General features: G+C 48.0%; 1 protein-coding gene across 1 annotated transcript in view; it reads right to left on the bottom strand.

The window, feature by feature from the left end:
• The window catches only part of NOTCH1 (notch receptor 1), a 98,120-nt gene that overhangs the window by 49,056 nt on the left and 24,963 nt on the right, over positions 1-24,101 (bottom strand). Inside the window, exons 3-4 of the mRNA XM_032767520.2 lie at positions 6,673-6,935; positions 5,315-5,653 (exon numbers count right to left, since the gene is read on the bottom strand). Coding sequence (XP_032623411.1) covers positions 5,315-5,653; positions 6,673-6,935 — 602 coding nt within the window. The remainder of the gene's footprint in view (positions 1-5,314; positions 5,654-6,672; positions 6,936-24,101) is intronic.

The raw sequence follows: 24,101 nt of genomic DNA, 5'->3' as shown, positions 1-24,101 counted from the left end.
AACAAGAAGTCTTTTCATTCTGAGCCGCACAGCAAATCCAACCTGTGGCAGGTTACTAATTAACGCGGACTGACTGTTTGTGGCAGCTCTTCACCCTTGGCTTTGAAAAAAGCCGCCCAGTATCACCTCCATTCCCCTCTGCAGACTTATTTATGAGCTGCAGGTTCATTCGAATGAAGAAATCTCGCTCTGGAACTGAAGGAATCTTGGAAGCAGCAGCCAGGTTCCTCCCACTTGTTGCCTAAGATGAGGATTTTCCCAGGACAAAGCCTGTTTTTCAGAGGTGCCGAGCACTCACATCGCGGCTCCCGCTGGCTTCAGCAGAAGTGGCAGATCGATGGCACCTCTGAAAATAAGGACCTTGATCCTTCACAGGGAATAGGTGGGGGCCTCGCTTTGCATGCCCCTCACTCACGAGTGCAGCCTGCTGACTTCATGACACGCCCATGTGACTGAGGATCATTCACGGAAGGGGCTGCAGAATTGGGGCTCTGAATCACTGCATTTTAATAGCCCGTTTAATGAGGTTAACAGCCAGTATTTCCTTCCAGGGAAAATTCTTCACCACGAAGACTCTTGCAACATGAATCAAGGCTGCCAATGCTACCGAAATCCCAGCACTCTCCTTTGCACTGTCAGGCTGGGGCTTTTTTTAATTATCTTCATCCCATAGCATGACACACAGGGCAACTGAACAGCTTTTGACCTTTCCCAGCTCCCCAAGGTGGGCGGAACAAACACAAAGAAGCCAGGATCTTATCAGCAGATCTGTCAAGCAGGGCCCCCTCCCCTGCTTGTTAACATTTTAAACTGTCGCTTGGCCTTGTTACGGGGTTAAGTGATGTATTTACTGTAAACACTGCACCACAGCCTGGCTCCTCTGCAGCAGCTTGGCCAGCCTGCAGACCTGGGGTCTCGGCTCACCAAGCTCTATGCTCGCCTAGTCATCCACTAGTTGAAACCAGACACAACTACCTATAGAAACAACTGCAATTAACTGTGTGTCCAGATGGCTACTCTGCAGAGACCAGGAGAGTATGTCTTCACTGTCATCACGGAGTAACTGCAGCTCATGTAGACGCAGCTGAGCTAGCTTTAATCTGGATTGCTCACCTACGGGAGCAACACAAGCTAGCTCTGCAAGCAGTTACTCAGTGTTCTGGGCAGGCATGTATAGGCCAGGCATGCTGAAGCTTGTGCTGCTGCAGCTTCACTGCTCCAGAATCCTTCAATGTATTACAGCTAGCTGGGGTACAAGCACATGAGCTGCCATGACCACCCGCTGTCCCGGGACTGCACTTCAGACATACCCTGAAACACCTCCCACTCAGATGGCTGCAAGAGTGGATACAACCAGGCTGTGATGCTTGCAAAAATCACAGGACAGGGACCGTGGAGCATTAATAAGTATACACAACACAACCCCAGGCAAACACAGCCCTGTAGCATCCCCTCATGTGATCCTTGCCTCTCCAGCTCATCCAAATGTTTCAGCGGTCAACAAAATATTCTGGATAATATTGTGTAACAAAGATGATCCAGGTCTACAGGACCAAAGGCTTTGGTTTTATTTCCACTACTTACAGTATGGCTACACTGCTGTTAGACGCCCACAGTGGGCTCGCTGCAAGGCTGTTTAATTGCAGTGTAGACTTCCAGGCTCAGGCCCTGATCTCTGGGACCCTTCCACTTTGTAGGGTCCTTGACCCCGGGACACGCCTTCAGCACTTTTAAAGGGCCTGATTTTCCATGGTGCTGAGTGCCTGCAGCTCCCATTGATGCCAGCTGGAGCTGTGGGTGCTCCCAGCACCTGTAGAAAATCAGGCCCCTCACGTTCCACCCAACACCAGAGAAGTAGATTTAGTAACATTGTTCCCATTTTACAGATAAACCACCAGACACAGAGACTTCAAGTGAGTTGCCCAAGGCAGGTCAGAGGCAAGATTAGAACTCACGAGTACCTGCGTCCCAGCCACGTCCTGAGCCTCTCTCAAAATGACTGCCTTGTTCTCCTCCCACAAACATCAGCCCCGCATTGAATGAAAAGCAACAGCAGTTATTTATGATTACTGGTAGAAGTCCAAAGCAGATAATGTTGATTCATTCCTAACTTTTAAACTGCAAATCTGAGCATGAGTGGCAATAACTTGTAACATCCTAGATACCAGGATTAACTCATTTTGAACCATGCGAATGAGTAATTAGTGCTGCAATTACTTTAAAGTCAGGGTTAGGTACTAGAGCAAAGGCATGATAACACAGATTAGATTAGCCGGGCTGTAAAAGACTCTGAACAGACAGATTCTTTTAACATTAAAAGAGGGTATTGTTTTAAAATGTGCTGAGCTACAAACCAGCACATCAATAAGTATCTTACCTTGAGAAATGGCCCTCAATTTTTTATGCCTCGACCAGAATCATCTGATACAGTGTTTGCTTCACAAGACACATGTCTTGGGTGGCCTGATCCTTGCGAGGTGCTGAAGGTTCTCAATGGAGCTTGGCACCTGGCAGGATCAGCCTCAAATAGAAAAGTTACCAGAGCATTCAATAGCTCCAAGGTTATTTTGCATGTTAATATTTGGCCATTGGACTTCATGGGAGGCAAACCAATAAGGGGTTCACTCAGATCCCTAGGAAGCAGTTCCCTCCAGTCACAGCTGGATGTCAAAGAGCTAATGCTTTCCTCACCCATTCCCCTTGCAGTAGAGATTCGATCTCTGAAAAGATGCATTTTACTGCCGCACGAGGCAGGCTGGTTTCTTGCAAGAAGCTGGCTAGCCAGAGCTAGACTTTCTTCCCAGTTCTGAGAGGGCCTGTGGGGCCCCACAAGCCCTCTCCTCTCCCCTCACTTGGAGGGCTGCCTTCTCCATCACAATAACTGGTACGGCACTAAAATAGCCATCCTTCCAAGCAGCCACCAGTTAACTGCTAACTTCTGGTGGGTGCTCCTGACTCCCTGCAGTCGACGCTTATGAGAACTTGCTCCCAGCTCTCACCAGCTTTGGAAGTTCATTCACTTATCTGGCCCAGGAGAAAGCTCTACTGTTCTAAGTCACGTAGGCAGCTCATCTATAGCTCTGTCATTTTAGGTCATTCTTGTTTGATGAACATGGATGACAGGGGCCTCACGACAGCCCTGGGAAGCTGGGCAGGGAAGTCGTACATTGTGGAAGGGATATTGAACCTCATGCTCCAGGGCTAAAACTAATGTAACTATTAGAGATCAGGATAAGAGCTATGCTGAGGGCAGATTATCCCACATCTGCCTTCTGGAGGGTTCTTACACCTTTCTCTGAAGCAGTTGGTGCTGGTCACTGGAATAGATGGACTTGGGGTCTGATCTAGTCTGGTAATTCCCATGTTGCTATACAAATATCATAATTTCCGTTTTACAGAGAAGGAAACTGAGGCACAGAGAGGCCACAAAGCAAGTCAACCGCAGAGATAGGGATAGAACCCAGGAGGTCTTGATTGCGCACTCCCTGCTCTAACCACTAAGTGTCACTCCCCAAGGGGGTCAGGAAGAGAAGCAGGGGGGAGCCTAAATACAAGTTCCCCGCTCTAATCACTGTATCATCTTCACACCCGAAGTATCCACCCTATCATGGTTTATCTGTGAAAAGAGGAGATTAAAAATCCTCGAGCCCTCTCCACCGCACAGAGATTTCCCAGGCAGCTTAATATGGCCGATAGCATCTTTCCAACGGGGGGTGACTAGGCAGATGCTTCCTCTCGCTGCGTCTGCCTCAGACAGGTGGAGGAGGCCGGTTTGGGTGAGAAACCAGACTAAACCCCCTGAAAACAAAACTCTCCTGCTGTTCGGCCTCCTCTTCACCCAGCCTAACCGCAGCTCCTTCTTGGGGGCAGGCTGCTGACAGGCAGGAAGTTTGTACATTTCATTCCGTCTGGCCGCGAGCACCTCGCTGCCGCAGAAGCCGGGGAGCTGTCTCACACCCACGAGCAAAGCTCAACCAGTTCCCCTCCAGCTGCTCAGCTCTGACCCCAGGGTGCTGCGGTGAAAACCTCCGCAGCATGACAGAACCGAAAGGACTCCCTGAGTTCAGAGACCTGCGTTCATCTCCCTGACTGGCGAGCAGTTAGCCCTATGCTTGTACTCCACTTAAATCCTCACTGGTTTATGCCTGGGTCTACTGCCTCTGCACAGGGATGAATTTAACTGAGAGCGGGTAACCCCACCCTTTCCCTTCCTCTCTCCTGCCCCATTCTCCCCTTTCAGGGTCATTTCTTCCAGCCCTCCTACAGGAACCAATCTGTGCTGTTCCATGGTTTGCCCAGCACAGGCAGCAGAGAGCATGGGGAGGGTCTCCCTTTGCCAACTCAGGCCAAGAGGCCTCTCTATCAGGGCTTGTTTCCACTTGAAAATTTACCGAACTAGCTTTTCCAGAATAATTGTGCCACTATAGAAGTGGATTAAGCTAAATCAGAAAAAGGCATTCCTAGGCCGGAGTAAGAGTGTCCACAAGGGGACCGTCTACTGAAATAACTATTCCAGATTAGCTACTGGAGTCAATTTCAAGCTGGAGATAATCTCGCAGATGATATTTCCTGTCAGTAGGGGCTGCCACAAAGTGTGTGCCCAGACTTACTGAGAACATCTTTGTTCCATCTCTGTTAGAGCTGTTGGTTGTTCTCGATCCCTTGAGTGGTCACTGCAGGTACATTGCACTGTAGTTACTTGGAAAGATTTTGAATTTGCTGAGCTTTCTGCATGTCAATAGTTCAGGGACAATAGGATGAAAATCAGTCCTCCAAAATGAATGGCAACTCAGACAAATCTATCGATCGGAGATGTTTATATGGCCCTCACCAATGTAGTAGTTCAGCATCTCACAATCTAACATAGTATTTATCCCCACGGCAGCCCCGTGCAGCAGAGATGTGCTGTTATTGCCCATGTTACAAAGGGGGAATTGAAGCACGGAGAAACTAAGTGTATGTCTATACAGCAGTTGGGAAGTGCGACCACAGCACGTGTAAACGTACCTGAACTAGCACGGCTTGAGCTAGCTTGCTAAAAATAGCAGTGTAGCTGCATCGGCAGGGGCTCTTGACCAGGTACATACTTTGCAGCTACACTGCTACTTTAGCAAGCTAACTCAATCAAAGCTAGCTCCATTACACCTACAGGTGCTGTCCCAACTTCAGTGCAGACATACCTCAAGTGACTTGTCCCAGGTCATATAGGGAGTCTGCAGCAGAGCAAGGAAATGAACCCTGATCTCCCAAGACCCATGCTAGTGCCCTCACCACTGGATCCCCATGGCCAAAGCGTGAGAAAGGCCGGCCGTACCTGGAAGACACGTGCAGTCATAGGTGGTGTCGCCAGTCTGACGGCAAGTGCCCCCGTTCTGGCAGGGCGAGGGGTTGCAAGGCACATAGAGGTGCTCGCAGTTCTGGCCCGTGTATGCTGGCTTGCAGGAACACTGGTAAGTCCCGACCTCGTTGGTGCAGCTCCCGCCGTTCTTGCAGATGGGAGGACTGGTGTTGCACTCGTTCACGTCCTGCTTGCAGTTAGCCCCGTGGAAGCCCGCAGTGCACTTGCAGACGTAATGGGCGTCGAAAGGAACGCAGTGCCCTCCGTTTGCACAGGGGTTGGAGGCACAGGGGTCTGCCTGCAGGCAGGTCTTTCCTGGGGAGCGAACAAAGAGGGTGGAGATGGAGATTGCAGATAGATGCAGAGTCCCTTGTGGGTTCCTGTGCCCCCAATCCTGCCCCCTCTCTGGGATTCCAGTGGCTGAACTGTGCTCCTCCTGCACCGGCATTCAGTCTGCACAGAGGTGTGTTTCATTCACAACACACACTCCCCACTTTGATAGCATCTCCCACCCCAAAGCCCGTCCCAGCTGTACACATGGTGTTCCCACACGATGCCTGGCCCACGGCACAGTAGTAAGAGGAGAAGGGGACAAGCCACTCCACTAAACAAAAAGGCTGAGGTATCTTTTGTGTCCCCGCAGAGCAGACCGGATGAAGGATGGAGTGGATGCTGCCTGCCCTGGAGCCTGTAGGTACAGGGCCTGGAGGAGTTTTGAGGCTGGTTTCTAAGCCCTCTCGCTGTCTACTCGTTCCCATGGACAGGCACTGGATAGCACTGCCATGTAAGAGACATTCCAAGCCCCCACGAGGACGGCAACACACTTGCTGCCTGGGGGCAGGAGGAAGTACCCCGTGTTGCTCCGCATGGACCCTTCTGCCCCTGACCAGCTGCAGTGAGCCCCCTTAGAAGACCAGATGGGAGCTGCTAGGTGGGAGCAGGCATTGCAAATGCCCCTCACCCTGGATTTCCAAGGCCAATCCTGGCTTTGGGGACTCTGCTCCATGCAGGCAGGGGCAGGTCTATGTATTTGGCTGCCCCAAGCATGGCAGTCAGGTGGTTTTTGGTACACCCGCAGGAGGTCTGCCAGTTCCGTGCCTTCGGCGTACCCGCTGCCAAATTGCCGCTGAAGCCACAGGACTGGCAGATCTGCCGACAGCAGCCTGACTGCCGCCCTCATGGCAACTGGCAGGGCTCCCCCTGCAGCTTGGTGCGCTGGTGTCTGGAGCCGGCCCTGCATGCAGGGCATTACAACAATCCCACCCCTGTGTGTTGAGGGTGGGTGCAGTGGGGCTCTCGGGGCTCCCCGATGGAGGTATGTGTGCTGGCCCCACCTGACCATCCTGGAGGGCACCGGCACTTGTACTCAGTCAGCGTGAGTAGGTCGCAGGTCCCTCCATTGCGGCAGGGGTTGTTGAGGCAGGCGTTCTCCACGGGAGTCAGGCACAGCCTGTCTGTGAAGCCCACGCGGCAGGAACAGGTGTAGTCCACAGCATTGCCACGGATGACCGGGTGGCAGGTGCCAGCATTCTTGCATGGGGTGCTGAGGCAGGGATTTGGCAGCTGGCACCGGTCGCCTACGTGGGCGCTGTTGCATCTGGGGAGAAGAAAAGACACCAAGTCAGAGTCAGTCAGACTGCCCCACCATTCCCAAGATAAAGCAGCTGCTGCAGAGAGCCAGGAAGGCAGGGGAAAGGGTTTGATTTGGTCCATTTCTCTTGTGTATCTAAATTCTTGGCTGCAAAGGCCAGGGGTGGGCCGTCAGAAGACCAGCCGCACACACAGCAATGCAACAAACAACATTTCAGTTGGTGCAGATGGGCTCTGGAAACACACAGCCTCGGGTGCCTTATTCCCCGATAGCAACCAGGCTACAATACAAGGGGATAAGGCCAAACTTTTAGCACCAAAGAAGCATCTTGGTCCCACCCCTCCCACATGGGGGCATTGTGAGGCTTAATCAGCGTGGAGGAAGTGCTGTGAGCTCCTTCTGCGGAGTGTGCTCGGTACTGTTGCTCACACAAGAGCAGTGGCAGTGAACTAGTTCCTACTGGTGCTGTAGTGCCAGCTCTGATGGCAGGGAAAAGTCAAAGGAGACATTTTTCTTCATCTCTAGGATGTTCTTCCTTCTCCCAAGTGCAGCCGCCATCCAGAATTTCACAGCCATAAAACTGCAGACAAAGCCACCAGGCAAGTCAGACAGCACCTAACCCCCTTCCTGCAATTGGAGCCCTCCAGTGGACCCCTTCTTCCTGTGAAGAGACTCAGACTGGTATGGAGTCTGCCTGTGCAGACTGGATTGCAGGAGCCACATGACAGGGCCATGTAATCACATGATTGTACAACACCTCACAGAGGCTCCGACTTCCCAGTGGGTCCTCAAAGCCCCGCCTCCTGTCCTAGGCCCCGCCCCTGCTCCACCCCTTTTCCCCAAACCCCTCCCTATTCTACCTCTTCTCACCCCTGCCCCGCTCCCAGCCCCAGCCCCGCCCCCACCTCTTCCTGCCCCTGTTCCTCGCCCTCTCCCCCAGGATCTCCTAAATGGTGCTGAACAGCTGATTGTCGGCGGCAGGAGGTGCTGGGAGGGAGGTGGCAGTGCTAATTGAAGGGGCCGTGCTAATTGGCGCCAGCAGGCGGGAGGGCAGAGTGGGGAGGGGAGGAGCTGATCCTCAGCGCTGCATTTTTTTCCGCGGGTGCACCAGCCCCGGCACACCCACAGAGTTGGCACTTGTGGCACTTGGCCCAGTGGGGCTCCGATCCTGATCCAGGCTTGTAGGCATTATGGTAACATACAGGTTTATTAATTATAATGATAACGGATCAGAGAAGAAATATTTGCCTTGTGGGGTGTGACCATCACACCGATGAGAAAATGCTGGGTTTAGTCTCAAACTGAGTTACACAGCTGATCATTAAAAACAAAGTAAACACACACAGGGCAAACAGCAGTTCCCTTTTTTGGCAGCTCAGTGCAGGCTGTAGGGGGTTAAATACACATGGTACTGACAGCTAGGTGGATTGTGCAGGGGAAAAGAAAGGGAGAAGTTCAGTCTGTGCTAAAATCAGACAGAGAAGAGCCCATTTTTCATCTCAGATGTGTTGTAAAAAGGCTTTAGACTTAACACTGAGCATACAGATCCTGTGCTCCCAGCTTGAGTGGGCATTTTCCCTCCTAAAGCCTGAGATAGGCTTCTGTGCTGGGTCCACAGCACCACGTTGCTTTATCGTAAGACAATTTTTGCACATGTGGTTTCAGTTACAGCATCTGTTTTGGCTTCTCCCCTTCCCCACCCCTTCATGGGCACCTTTGATTACCCTCGCAGCCTGCTGTGGAGGAGAGAAAGAACACTCCTTGCAGCCCACAAAGTTGCCAACTTCCATGCCTGCATGAGAATCACTTTCACACACACCCTGTAGCTCCCATCCCTTGCCACCTGTCTCCAACATTTTCCAGAGCACAGAAGTGCCATAAATCACTGAGATTTCAAAGAGCTTGAGGGGTATCTTCTGACCCCCTTGAAGCACAACCGAATAAATGAAGTGTAGGATCTATGCAAATTGCCTTTCCCAAACCAGCTGAGCAGGGGGAGAACAATCCCCAGCTCCCTCTCCTGTCCCTAATCAATATCAGAGCTGGTGGGGTCTATTTCTTTAAGGGATGCCAGTTAGCATAGCACATGTTTGCTGGGAATACCATTTTATTGATTTTTTTTTTTTATGGAACTATGCAGGTCTAAGGATCAAAGAGACCCAAGCACTGATGATACGTGTGTGTGATATGTATTCACTCTGCTTGAAATTCCTCCCTGTAGAGAGATCCAGCACAACGGACCACTTGAGGCCTATTTTGAAGATTTACGTGGGCTACAGGCCTTGTGCTGACTTCTCTGGACAAAGGTGAATTTCACACTAAGAGAGAAGGAAAAGATGAAAGAGAAGCCCCAGCCGGGTAGCATGCAGAGACCTGCAAAATAGTAACATCTGGCTCTCATGTAGCACTCATCATCAGTAGATCTCAAATCACTTTGCAAAGGAGGTTGGCATCATTATCCGCATTGAACAGATGAGGAAACTGAGGCAAAAAAAAGGAAAGTGACTTGCCCAAGGTCATCCAGCAGGCAAGTGGCAGAGCTGCAAATAGATCCCAGGTCTCCTGAGTCCCAGTCCAGTGCTCTGTCCACTAGACCTTTGGATGTTTAACTAAAATGCCACTCTGCAATCATAAGATGAAGTCCCTCTAGAGACCCAATCAGGGTTTGTGGGACAGCAGAGAGTATTCTGAACAGCGCTAAGAGGTCTTTGTACCCACATACTTCTTTGTCCTGGATAGATTCCCTCACCCTCTCCTGAACAGGAAGCCAGATTTGATGTGGACAGGTCAATTTCCACCCTTCTGCCCCAAAACATACAGCTGGCCTTTCCGACCGTGCTCTTAATTCCACCACTTTGTCTCAGGATCTTAGCCACTTGCAACCTGACAGCAGAGAGCTTAAAGGGGTTGCATGCAAAGTGGCTTCAGAATGATCTGCGATCAGGGGCCCCTTTGCATGTTGATATGTGCAACAGCCAAAGCCCCTAGTCTAACAAAGCACTCAAGCATGTGTATAACGCTACGACCCAAGTCATTGCCCTGAAGTCAATGGGACTAGTTATGGGATAAAAGTTACACATGAGCTTGAGTGCTTGGCTGGATGGAGCCCCAAAAGGGCCACAACACTCATGTAAAGTGCTTTGAGATCCCTCGAGCTTTATGTAAACGGTACAGTATTAACAAGGAGTCCGGTGGCAGGATTACTATTTCGTCAACAACTGACAGCTTCCCCAGCATCCCTCCGTCTTGCAGAAATCAGAGTCAAACATATCTCAGCATTGGCAAACACGAGCTCAGCTTTAGCCTGGATAACAGGTGTGGCACATTTATGCTTTCTCTTACATTACAGTCTTCCTAAACAGCTGCTCCGATCTTCCTTGAAGATAAACACTTTCCAAAGCCGTATTCTCTCCAGCAGTGGGAGAGGCCAAACAAACACATGCTTGAGTTTTATCTCAGCATGAAGGCCTTTTAAAAAAAGACACATGAAATGGCGACTGGCCCAACCATCTGTTACCAGAAGCCAAAAGGTCCAAGCCAACTGGCTCATGAGAAAACAAAGCCAGGTGATGGGAGAGGCTTGCAAATGGGGAGTGTTTCCTGACCTAACACTTAGGTGCTTTAACATAAGCCAGCCTTTCAGGGATGATGGCAGGGAGGAAGAGAGGATGAAGAAATAAGGGCCAGATTCTGCCCCTGCTACTCACACAGCGTAACGACACTGACCTCCTTTGTAGAACGCTGAGATCTACTCCGGACAAGCACGAGATCAAAACATGGATTGTTTTTGTGACTTTATTCTGCACCTAGCCCCATGGAAATCAATAGGATTGCTCACGTGGTAAAGGGCTACTCAGATCTGGCCCCAAATAAACGTGGATAAAACCCAGCAGAAAATGGAAGCTGTGAAATGGTGACTTTGCAAGAGGACTGAGCAATTTCAACCAGCACTGACGTCGGCAGAAGCTCAGGGTGCTCGGCAACTTGGGGATTGAAATGCTACCCATGGAATAGATTGTCATTCCTGACTCACAAACAGTGGCTGCTTAAGTTTGCTCTGTGGTATCCCTGGTCCCCCAGTAACTGACCAGGCTTAATGCTTCGAAGAGATTCCCTTTGCCCCACACTCCCAGATCCTCCCAGCAAAGATGAATCCCCTGCCATGAAGTGGGGTTTGCCCTTCCGTCTGCACCCAATTGTTGTCTGTGATTCATTCATAATTAAACAAGAAGGGGGAGGGGGAGGAGCAGACAACAATTGGATTTCAATGCACCCCATTGTTGGGAATGACCCGCAGCAGGGACCCCTCCAAGCTGATGACAACGGGGGGGAAGGGTGGGATGGGGCAAGAGGGAGGGCACTTGATCTTCAAAAGAAGGTTCTGGAGATAAGTCTCGTCAACACCTTGCTGGCACAAATCTGCCCGGCTCAGCACCTTTTGTTTGGCCTTTTCAACACAAGATCCTGTTTATTTCACTCTTTGAACTGGGACGCTCGCGTTACTGTGCTTCAAAGGGAGCTTTACTCCATTGCCGTGGCCCTACCAGCCTCTAATCAGCAGCCCCACCCTGAAAGGGAGCACATAAGAAGTGAAATGGTAGAAATGTGAGGGACAGGGGCTCGATCCTGAGCCTGGTGATGCAGCTGTAATTCCAGACAGCGGTGGGGTGACCTGGCATATCGAGGTATTCCAGATTTAGATGGCTGTACCTGAGAGCAGAGTTTGGCCCACCCTGTTAAATTCATCCTCCAGACATTTGCCTGTTTCACCTCATGTGGTGACCATCAAAGCTGTAACTGGGGGCAATGAGTTTGGAGAACGATTGTGTTTATTTTAGTGAGTTACGGAGAGACTGAGTTCTGTAGCTCTTGGGCCCTGATCTGCAGCCTGCTGAAGTCAATGGAAAGACACCCACTGACTTCAACAGGCACTGGATCCGAGCTCTGGCCACATGGTTTTAACAGCCACATTCAATAAAGCTACTCACAGTGGGAAGCCGTGATCAGACTCCCCGCTGCCGTTGCCAGAAATATTGGCACTACAGCTCAGTAAATCGGTTCGAGCCAGAGCCTCAACTAGCGTAAGTCCACATAGCTCCACCAACAGTACCGGAGAGATGCTGATTCATGCCAGCTGAGACTCTGGCCCTGAAACCCTCTTTTTTGTTCTCAATTCCCCATATGTCAATATTTAAGAATTCGATCATTCTTCAAACTCATTCACTGCTTCCTTTTCCCCACATGACCAAATTCATGGATTTGCTGACAAACTACTGGCTGTTGGTAGTCACGAGTTACATTTTGCAATTGGTCATTCGAGGTCACATAGTATTTTTTTGCACTCGTGACTGGATAACTTAATCCTTTATAAAGAAGGAGGAGTTAGATAAGCAACTTATGGTGCAAGCATTTGTGCAAACATGTATTTGCACGAGGACTGGTGAGACTTCTGCTTTCCACAACATCCACGTGAACAGCAGTGGCAAAGAGCCACTTGTACAGAAGTTCATGGAAAACAAACGACAGTGACTGCTAGCACCACTGATGTGAACTGAGGCCTTTTAGCCAGCACAAGGCTTTTTTGCCATTTCACCCTGCTGTATTTAGCAGCAAAGAAAAAATTAGCTGGAACTTTAAGCATGAGATGCCTGTTACTTTACTTCCTGCTGGCATAGCTCTGTGAGCATCATTAGTATGACTAAACACAGCCATGAGGCTAACTCAGGTTATGCAAGTGGCAAGCTGAGCCTTCTGTTCTCACATGAAACTCTGTTACTTCATTGTGATCTCATCCTCCCAACAACTCCCATTTGTGTTTTGTCCATCTGTTGGGTCCTGTCCTATTGTGAGCTTTCTAGGTCAAGGACTGGCATCTCTGTTCCTCGTCTGTGCATCACCTAGCACAGCGAGGACCAGATCCTTCATCGGGGTGCTTAAGTGTTCCCATAATACAAATAAATAACATGTGCATATTTAACATCTGATCCTCTAAGCGGTTGAGTCCTCAGCTGCCTGAGGGAACATGATCAGAAACAGACTGAGCTGAACAATCTACATTTTCTCTAATGAATACTTCGCTTCTCCACAAAGCCTCGTTTCAAACCTGACACTGGACAATACTGAACTGCCTCTGAAGTGTGAGATTCCCGTGGTTCCACCCTGATGGCCTGAAAACCGCCAAAGAGTTTACAAAATACTGAATATTATTAAGTCCCAAAGGGGCGATACTTCCAATGAATCATAGCAAGCGTAAACCCAGAGGCATGCCAGCCTGTGCTAAAGCCACCAAAGAAGCAGGTTGCAAAACATTCTAGTGGGAGAGGAGAGAGGCAGGAATACAGCTAGGTCCTGTCCCCCCTCCTCCCACAGCCTGTCTCCCTTTTTTTTTTTTTAACCTGATTCTGATTTCATTGTTGGGGATTGTGTGAGAATTTGTCAGGATTCAGAGACATTTTGAGTTAATGAGATGGCATTATCCAGGCCCAATGAAAAAGAAAATGTGTATAATAATAAATCAGGGCATCTGCTAGACACACAAAAGGCTGTGGGAAGCAGGTGTGCATGTTAATGAGGGGACGGCAGCTGCCGGGTACCCTGCCGTCCAATAAACTTCAAGAGCTGCACAGGGTGGGCGGGGGGCAGCTTCGGGGACGGGGAAGGAAGTGGACTTCTGGGTGGTTGAACTGCATCCCTGCGTTAGGGAATTCAACAGGCTGGTTTTGAAGCCTGCTGTTCCTATGAGAGAGGCCATTGTGCCGCGCACCCCTCCTCTCCGTCCCAGAGGGCCAGCGAAGGCACGCCGGCTGTAAACCGCTAAAGTGTGCAGTCATCTGTTAAAACCACCATTTTCCCCCTTTTTTTAAAAACAATCCTCAGAACTTTCACGGTTGCTTGCGATGAGAACGGCGCAAGATTCTCACCCGCCTCCATCCTAGAGAGAAAGAAACAAACAAAAAACCCCTATGTGCTGCATTCAAACAAAACCGAACTGGGCTCTGCCATTAGGAATATGCTGTGAAACCGTCTTCAGCTCGCTCAGCGGCGCCTTCCTATGAAGGGTCCCTGCAGGGGCTCAATGGTTTGTGAAGTGAGAAGCAGGGGTGGGGGAAGAGGGTTCTGTATCCAGGGATGGACTGAATTGCAGTGACATTATAATCTTGGAAACCACTCTCATTTTAATATCAGCTTCAGTTCATGTGGCACTCAACCATGTTCTAGTGGGAACTGAATCAAAGGGAACTGGGACGTGGTGGGTTCTCAGTAATTCCATAACTGGAATTCAGATTCATGTGTGGTGGGGTTTTGTTGGGATTTGAAATACGGCTCACATGGACACTGCTGGGGTAATGCCCACCCACCCAATTAGTTTTCGGACCATTTCCAATTTGGATTCTCGTTAGCAGCGTTTTAAGATTCAGTGGCTGGAAGCTGAAGCTAGACAAATTCAGAATAGAAGTGTTGCACTGCTTTTTTTTGTTTTTAAAACAGTGAGCAGGGTGACCAGACATCCCAATAAAATTGGGACGGTCCCGATATTTAAGCATTTGTCCCGCATCCCGATTGATCTTTTGTCGGGATGCAATTTGTCCCTATATTTCGTGGTACTCCTTTTTTTTTTGCTCCGCCAGCAGCACTCGGCACTTTTTTTGTTTTTTGATCCGCCGGCGACCCCTCCCTCCCCCATGTGTCCCTATATTTTCTTCCTCTCATCTGGTCACCCTAACAGTGAGGTTAATTAACTACCCATTGGAATAACTTACCTAGGGACAGGGTGGATTCTCTGTCATATCTTTAAATCAAAATCTAGTGTGTTTCTAAAAGATCTGCTATAGCTCAACCAGAAGTTATGGGCCTGATGCCGCAATCACAGAACGAAAGTTCCTGGCCTGTGTTATGCAGGAGCTCAGACTAGTTCATCAAAAAGGTCTGAAAAGTCTATGAATATATGATCATGTTAAAGAGTCTCTAAATTTACAAATCTTACTTTAAACAAACAAATGTCCTTGCCTAGGTTATCAGTAACACTGCAGAACGTTAACAGCAAAGGAAGTGTTAAGATGCTGTACAGTTTTATACTCTGTTTACTTTTTGCACCATTCCCACCTGCCATTGGGGAAAACTCTGGGGAAATAGCTACCATCCAATCTCACTCTGTGGAGCTCTCCTTGCAGGTTCGCATTAATCTGATTACCTTTTCAAAATGATGGAGTGAGGGCTTCCTCTGTCCCCCCGCTGCAGGCATGAATATAGCCATCTTTGCAGAGACAATCAAACGGTTATCAGTCTCATCAGGAATACTGAACGCTGACACCAGCAACTCCTGAACTTATGCTTGTTTTTTCCATGCTCATAAGGCATGGAAACAAGATAAATAAAAATATCTTATATATTTCCAGCACTGCCCACCCTGCAGGATCTTATAGCTCTTTACAAACAAGAATCATTTTGTCATTGAAAGTCACCAACCTCTGTAGTTCATGGGCCCATATTTGCAGACACACAGGTGAGTAACTTTACTTGTATGTGTACGTGTCTGTGGGATCAACTCTTAGAACAGGAAGTGAACGGTACTGTGGTTAGTTGAAACTACAAAGAAGATTCCACTGAGTGCCAACTTCTGCAATTTTACTGCGAGTCTGACACTATTTGGTGTTTTAATTCAAGCCCCAGCTCTGGGAATCCTGTGATTAGCTAAGAAGCTCAGGTTTCATTTAAAAAAAAAAGTTTCTGCTCCTTGTGGTTGCAGAGAAAAGCTTGAAAATATGACCCATGTGCAACCTAAAGGCTCAGAAACCAAAGGCAAATAAAAAGAATCCAAATTTTATTATTATTTTAAATCTCAAGATTTTTAAACCAATCTCATGATTTTAGGGCCTCGCTCATGAATTTGGATGTTTGGGGCTGACAATACTGGGATTCAGGGAAGTGAAATGTCATTATCTGAGATGGCAATTAGCCAAGGCAACTAGATGATTCTGAAAATCCCACAAGGTGCCTAAATATCTTTAAAAATCCAGCGCTCCGTTCCTTGGCTAAATTCCTTTGAAGATCCGGCCCTAACTCTTGTGCAAAGTGCCATGGGATCTTTCCTGATCACAAGTGGGGGGATCTTTCAGACTGATCCCGTCACCAGTTAACCTTGGTTTTCACTGAATGCAAAAAGACAACACAGCCCCTTCTAGCACCATGATGCAGCATTTATTGTTTTAACTCAGGCCATACTGAAGACGGATGTAGGGTTGGTAGTGCTCTCCTAGGTTTTTCTTAGCTATCTCCTGCCCCATCCAACTACTAACCAGACCCAACCCTGCTCAGCTTGGGAAAGTCAACAAGATACAAGCCACTGGCAACGGCACAGTGAACTCTGCGGGGCTTTGGTCCAGACTAGTGTGACTGTCCCGTGACCAAAATGTTTTAGCAGGGTCTTTAGAGAAAGACTTTTAGCCCTCCTAGCCTCATTCACCCATGTAGCCCGATCTATGAATCATATATTAACTATACTGAATACTTAAGAATTCCTAGTTATCACTTTGAGATTTGACAGGTTCTTCTCCCAAAATCAGGCCCAGTATTATTAAAATTACTGTATAGTTGGGAACCTCTATGGGCACAGTTGCAACACTCACACTTTAGAAGCCCTGGTGTATTTGTAATAGTTTATTAATTAGAGTTAGCAAAGTCACAAAAACTCTAACCTAGGTAGAAATAATACAGAATGTACATCTGAATATCCATATACTCACACCACCCCTTGCAGAACAACCTGAAGTGTTGTTCCTCATCACCAGTGGCCATCATCCAGGCACCTCCCAAAGGCTACATCTCTCTCTTCCCCTGCCCATAGGCTGGGCTACAACTTCTTTAATATGTTACACTGACACCACTATGTTTAATGCATATTCAGTGGGGGTTTCTCCCCTCTTCTTTATTTGTACGTCCTCACTCTACTAATGTTGGGGCTGCATTTCTCCTATAAGTTAGTATATTAATGATCTCAACTTATTCTCATATACATCAATTCATTTCCATGAAACTCTTGTTGCAAACATTCCCATCCTGGTGTTAGCTCTTGTTCCTGTGGTTGGCTAGTGTCGTTAGGGACAAGCTTCTCCCTTAAACACTCTACTCACCGTTCCCCAAAACTTAGGGGTGACGGTTAGGCCACTGGTCTGTGCCAAAGTTCATAGGCCTCAAACCATATGCTAACTGCTTAAGCCAATGTCTTACAGGAGACCGACTTGTAGGTTCCTTGCATTACTGCTGAATTAAATAAATGCTGAAGCTAGCTCTGTGGGCTACACCAATCCTCCACATAACAAATCCCACCCTTCAGTAAACTGCCTTTATACAGCAGGGCAATCTGAGCTGAATAAGAATTTGCACTAGACGTGTCAAAGATACGCATTAATTTTCATGTGCTGATAGACAGAATATAGGCAAACTCCCTCGCATCACAGAGTTGATCTGCTTTCTCCCAAACCCGATTCCCTTTGAAACAACCAATAGCTCATGCCAGAAATCAGTTCCCAAGAGAGAGAGCAGAAATCCCGACCCATCCACAGCCCATTCCCAAAGCAAACAAGAATGGCTAAAAATATCAATGTTCTCCCTGCTGGGAAAAGCTTCCATTTCTTCATTAACCTGGTGACAAAGCGTCAAATATTTCAACTGCAAAAAGAAACGATGGATAGAAGACTCCAGCAGGCAAATGGCATCTGAGCTCAACACCTTTTGCCAAATACTTCCCCTTGAACCCGCACTGACCTCGCAAAGTTATTTAAGATGCTGTCTGGGTGTGAAGAGGTTGAGTCAGCACACTAGGAGAGGACGCATTGGTGACAAAGTTGCCTCCTGACCCCAAAAATCCCCTGCATTTTTAAGATAATATTTTCAAAATGATCTGACTCAAATGTGACTATACTATCATGTGAGATCTTGAGAAAAATGGGGTAAGATATAACAGAATGCAGATAAAGCAACCGTTTTCCGACCCATGCAGATACACAGATATTGGGCAGGATTCTCAGCTGCCATGCGTTGGCTCATTCCAATGGAGCTATAGCGATTTACACCAGCTGGGCTTCTTGCTCTTAATGTTCACTCTAACGTCCTTTCAGTTTAGAGATGACACAGTGAGGTTGATGGGTCAACTCCTGTGACACCATCATGGCGGATTTGGCTTTTTTTAAGTTATGTCCCTGCCAAATTTTCTAGTAATGAAATGTAATATGGTAAAAAAGAGGTGGTTGGGGAGGTTATAATTAAGAATACTTAGCATTTCTTTATTATTTTGTATCCACAGATCTCAAGGTGCTCTTCTAAGGTGGGGATAATTGTATCCTGATCTCCCTTTTATAGATGACACACCAAAAGGTGAAGTGACTTGCCCAAGATCGTATTGTGAATCCCAGTGGCAGAGCTGGGAGTAGCAGCCCCAACTTCTTGCACCAGCCACTAGACCATGGTTGACTTAAAATGCTATGTAGTATGTTCACTTTCATCCAGTGTGTCTATCCCAGGCTATAAACAGATTACAACACAAATATTAGAAAAGGATGCTCAGTTCTACACCCATGGATCGTATGAGAGAGAGAGTGTGTGTGTATATATGTGTGCACGTGTGTGTATCTATATATACGAAAACCATATCCACACACATGCTTGCATGATTTATGGATGTAGAATTGGTTAAGTACCTGTTCTAATGTTTTTACATCACACACACACACACACACTAAATTCATTTCCTGCATGCTGAGTGTCTAAGAATATGGTGTACTAAAATATGCCCTTAAAAGAAGTGAATACAATGTGGATATTAAACACCACACAGGGCCACTGCAGACCTGGTATCTTCCACTGAAGCCAGCTGAGCTGTTCTTCCCTATGCCTGGTCTCAATCTGGCCTCCAGAGAATCACAGAGCTGATTGCAAAGAGACTAGTATAACTACGTCCTAAGACGGGGTAGTGAGATAGTGGCACAGGAACACAAAGTGCAGACTCGGGGGCTGACAGCGTGCAGGGACGGCCAGGACACATGCCAAAGGCTGTCCCATGTCTGTTGTTCAACAAATATTGCCTCCCCTTTTGTTCACTTATTTCAATATTTCCACTGTGCAGGGATTTTCAATCAGCCTACCAGCAACAGGTTCTGTCCCTCAATGCAATCCCACACTATAGAAATGCAGCCACTGAAAGCATCCTAAGGCAGATGTTTCTGTGACCTTTAACCCACGACTAATTCAGAGTGTTGCTGTTTTCCTTTCTGAGCTAAGCTCCCATCTGCCACCCCAGGACAGATGATAAAGCAACTGCCCTCCCCACCCCCAAAGCAAAAACGACTGAAGAGAAACCCAAGACCAAGCTCCTGCGGGATGCGCAGCACATGGTGGGGGAGAGCAGCCGAATTCTAGAGAGCTGCAAAGCCTTCACAAGACAGACATGGTAACACTCTACACTATGAAACAATCAGCATTTTAACGGCTTCTTGCAGAGAAGGTTATTGAAAAGATGCCAGGTGTATACAGCAGAATCAGCACTTGTAAACAGAGCCAGCCTGCATTTCCCAGTTAGCAGCACACTAGAGTATTACTAACCCATGAGCTTTCAGCCTCAGACACCCCACTTAGGGTGGTAGGAGGAAAATTCTTGTCATAGGAAGTGGGTGTTTTCCTGGCCAACGCTGGGCACTGTGTCCTCCAGTGCAAAGGGATAAAGCCACAAATGAGAGTCAGTAGGGCTCAGAACAAAGCCTGCTTGGGGCATAACATTAAAACTTCCCCGTGAAAACTAAGGTGAGTCGGCATCCGGCTCCTCTGTGTTCAGGGTGCGAGCTCAGGTTGAGAGGAGGGAGAAAGGCAAACAAGTCAATTTCACCCACAGAGCTCCAGCAATCCTAGCTGGAATTCAGGAGGTGGAGTCACTTACTGGAGAGAGGGGGGCATGACAGCTGATCTAGGAAATAGCCAGAGGTGCTTGTAATCCCACCTAGCAAGGCTAATTACCTGCCCAGGAAGAAAATGTTGGTGCCTACTACACCAGCATGGGAGCTCCCTTGAGACTGGCCTTCCGGTGGGGTTAGGTTCAGTGAGAAAGAACCAGTAATAAAGGTGGGGAGGGCAGTTTGGAACTGGCACCTCCCACCTTCCAGACACCCCCACCACGTTTACACCGACCTGCTTATCTCAGGCACTAGCAAATAACTTCTTCCTAACCTTCATCTGCTGGAAACATAAACTGCCATGTTTGTTTTTCCCCAAGGTAAAAGCACCCGTGGGAAAGTCTAGGAAGGACGGGTCATGGCTTTAATTAGTCCCCCTGCCTCTGAATTAATTAATGGGGCCGGTAGTTTCCCTCTGCCTCCTGAATAGCAGTAAACACTCCCAGGTGCTTGCAGGTGAGAGTGTTCTCAGCTCCACAGCTGACACCTGCCAGGAGCACCAGCCCCAGATTGCCAGGCCTTCTCCTTGCATTTCCTGCATTCCCTTCGTCCCACTGATTACAGGTGTCGCCCTCGGAGATTACAAACGCTGCTGTGCTCCAGGTGTTGTTTTATGGACAAGTCCCTGGTCTCACACTATAGAGCTTATTTATTTATTTACGCCAAGTGCCTGCGTTCAAAGTTTACAGCTATTCATCAGCCAGTGGGTAACTTCGCCAGCTGACAATAAAAGCAGCACTTTATCATCTGTACCAGGAACATATCAGAGCTTGGAGAGATAGGAGCTAACCTCTCAACCTTAGAGATTAGACACAGGGCGTTCTCCAGCCCCCGTGGGGTTGACAATACAAGAGTGTTCCCTACAGTAAATTCCTCAAGGGATCTGTGTATTCCCAAGAGACGGGGCTTCCAATACCACCCCCGGGATGAACCGCACTGCTGCATAAAGGGACAAATAGGCTGAATCACGCTGTCAATTTTTAGGCAGATATCTTCAGTGAGTTCACTGAAACAGGGACTTCCTGCCCTTCATCAATACATGGGAATGAGGTGGGCACATGAAAGGTGACCCTGCAGATGTAGCGGCTCAGCACCTTTCACGATCTGGCCCCAAACATTCTCCTTCGTTAGCATTCACAGCATTAGTGTATGTTGATGAGGGCTGACAGAGAAAGATGGAAACAGCAGCTGTAAAAAAAAAAATACTTATCACAAGATCTGACTGCACAGTGATAGATCGGAAAAAGAAACTGTTGCTCTATGGGGAAGGAAGGTCTTGTGGCTGAAGCACAGGACTGGGAGTCAGGAGTCCGGGTTTCTGACTTCATTGTGTGGTCTTTGGCAAGTCACTTCACTACCAAGTGCATCCATTGCTGCATCTGTAACATGAGGACAGTCACGCTGCCCAAACCCACAGTGTAATGTTTATAAAGAACGTTAGGATGAAAAGTCCTACACAAATGCAACCTGTGCTGAATGTGCGCAGAGCACACCCCAGCAGCAGCCAGGATATGAGTCCCTTGTCCCACAGTATCTGTGGCCTTTTATCAATGATCCTAGATAAACCATCTGACCTGGTGTCTGAAGAGCGTCTGGCACAACATTCTTCCCATTGCTCGGAAACAGCGCAGCAGAGGAGATGAAAATCATATCCATGAGGTATTCCCTCAGGGGCTTCATGTCATACTTCACCATCCTAAAAAAACCTCTTCCCCATGCAACAACAAACTAGCGCGTGTACCCTTAAAAGCAAACTCCCTTGATTTGGCGCAGTATCTCAAAGCTAAACAACTACCTTTGTGATACCTTCTCGGCTCTATGAGCTCTAGTCAAGCATGTGCTAAAGTAACATCAAACCAATGTTTGGACCGCCTTGTCACTGCTTTGATCTCTTCATTCTGTTGGCTCTCCCAATGGGGCAGCCATTTTGGTCTTGACAAAAAGAGAGCTCAGAAATCATGTTCATGGCAAGCTTTAAATTCCACTGTGGCCAAATGAGCCTAAAGCTCATCCATACACCACGCAATAACCCGACGCCCTATCTAGGTCAAAAGCTGGGGTGTTGAAACACAATTTGGACCTGTTCACAGGCCGAATTCCAGCAGAACCCTGACTGGCCAAACACTATCTGGATAGCCCAATGGTGGAACATTTTCCAATGACAATTAAAGGAGACTCTCCTTGAGTTGGATGCAGTATAAAGGATATGACACAGTTGAACATTTATGATTCTATGCAGTAGAGGGCAGTGGTGTAAAACCAGTTAATTAATAGCGCATAACTGTCATCGCCATGCAGATAAACAGAAACTAGAACTGTCTACCTCTTGGGCAAGCCTTTAAAAAGTCCCTTTATGTAACCAAATGTGTGTCTAGTAACCCAGTGGTTGCTTGAAAACAACTATCAGGTCTGTTTGTTACTGTTAAACTCCTACACAGGAGTTATTCACCCAGTTATATCACTGGTTTCTATTCAGCTGAATTCTCGCTGGAGGTATATAGGCTACAATCAAGCCCATATTTCTTAGTTTAATTTAAACGATCAGCCTTTTAGGTGTGTGTTTGTACAATGCCTAGTGCAATGGGCCCCTGATCTCGGCCTGCAGCTCCAGGCCCTATCGCAATACAAATAAGAAAAGCAAAGGCCAACAGTAGAGAAAAGCTGCTCTCGGGGACACTGAGAGAAAGATTTGCTTCCCATATTCCGGCTGGTGTCCTGGTTTCATTCACGCCCTGAAAAAGCAGTTCATTTGAGAGCAATTAGGAGATCCTGATTTCCACTTCGAGGCATAAAATCCTGGAAGCTGCTTTCCCTCAGTGCACACCAACTGTGGTGGTCACCACAGAATTCCTGTGAGGAGAGTTGCCAAGGATTAGACATGCAAACTACTGTCTACATGACAGCTTAACATCAGGGCGTCAGCCTAGCTGACTTTGGAAGCATCCCATCTACTTAATTGCAACCTGGAAATGGAGGTGACAGCGAGATAGCTTGCATCTCTTGGTCTAGTGCAGTGCAAGCTAAGTTTTTCCTGCCATGAGGAGAAGACAAACAAGCATGGAAAATTGCTCCCTGTGGGAATGCAAATAGCGGGAGGAGTCCCAGTCCCTGTGCACTAGCCAGAGGTATACACTCTCTCTCTTTCAGCCTGACACATCCTTTCTTGGACTGCTTTCCAAGTCTGGGTGTGTGAACAAGTCACCAGATGCACTGGGCACGGCCTAAAGGTGGAAAGGAAAGACAGCTTTGTCCTGTTGGCCATCTGCCATGACTCCTCAGGGCTATGACGGGACCGGTCCATGTTTTCAACTACTTTCTCCCTCAACAGGGATCTGACAAGGAGGTTTTTCCAAGTTATTCCTTCCAATTTGAGAGAGGTCCCCCCAGGCCACCACAATTTGGGGGGAAAAGGATGGTCTTGTGGTTAAGTCACTGAGTGTGGAGACCCACGTTCGCTTCCCAGCCTTGCCACAAGTCCCTTAACCTCTCCACCTCAGCAGGGATAAAAATAGGAACTCCTTTCCTTTATCTTGTCTATTTAGATTTTAAGATCTTCAGGGCAGGGGCTACCTCTTACTTGATGTTTGTACAGCACCTAGCCCCACAGGCCTCTAGGCGCCACTGTAACACAAATCACCACCACCACCTGCTCTCTGGATCAGATGTTAGAAAACTAAAGCAGGTTGAAAAATGGGGCGGGGGGGCAGGGCGGGGAGGTGGGGATAATCACAGACATTTTTCTGACAGTTTTTCCTGTTTTCTCATTGAAATGTGCAATTGTGAATTCTAAAGAATGTTGACCAGTTCTTTTAGATACAACTCAATTATATTCCTGGGATAATGGATTTCCAGAGTGTTGGGAAGGCTGGGGGGCGGGACAACCATGGCAAAAGGGAGCCCTGTAATCTATGTTGCATGTGTCAAACAGGTCATTTCAAAAGAGGCTAAAGAGCACCCACAACCTATATAAAGATGGGAGTTTTCTCAACATCAGAATGATCAAAATCTTAACCAAGACTGGCTCTACATTCCCAAGGGAGCCTTCGGCAGAACACCTGCCTGTCTTATCACCACCTTCTGCTTCCAGGAGGTTGGGTGCGTGTGAGCATTCACATTAGAGGAAGCCTTTGTTTTTAAACCTTTCTCCTTTTCAGATTTTCCCCACCCTCTAGTTGTTTGTGCTTTTCCAATGCCAAGCACACAGGAGCACCTTCAAACCCCCCCCCCCCCC

The sequence above is a fragment of the Chelonoidis abingdonii genome, chromosome 24 (assembly GCF_003597395.2).
Source record: "Chelonoidis abingdonii isolate Lonesome George chromosome 24, CheloAbing_2.0, whole genome shotgun sequence".
NCBI lineage: Eukaryota > Metazoa > Chordata > Testudines > Testudinidae > Chelonoidis > Chelonoidis abingdonii.
The sequence above is the reverse complement of the archived record's forward strand: the minus strand, read 5'-3'. Positions and strand labels throughout refer to the sequence as shown.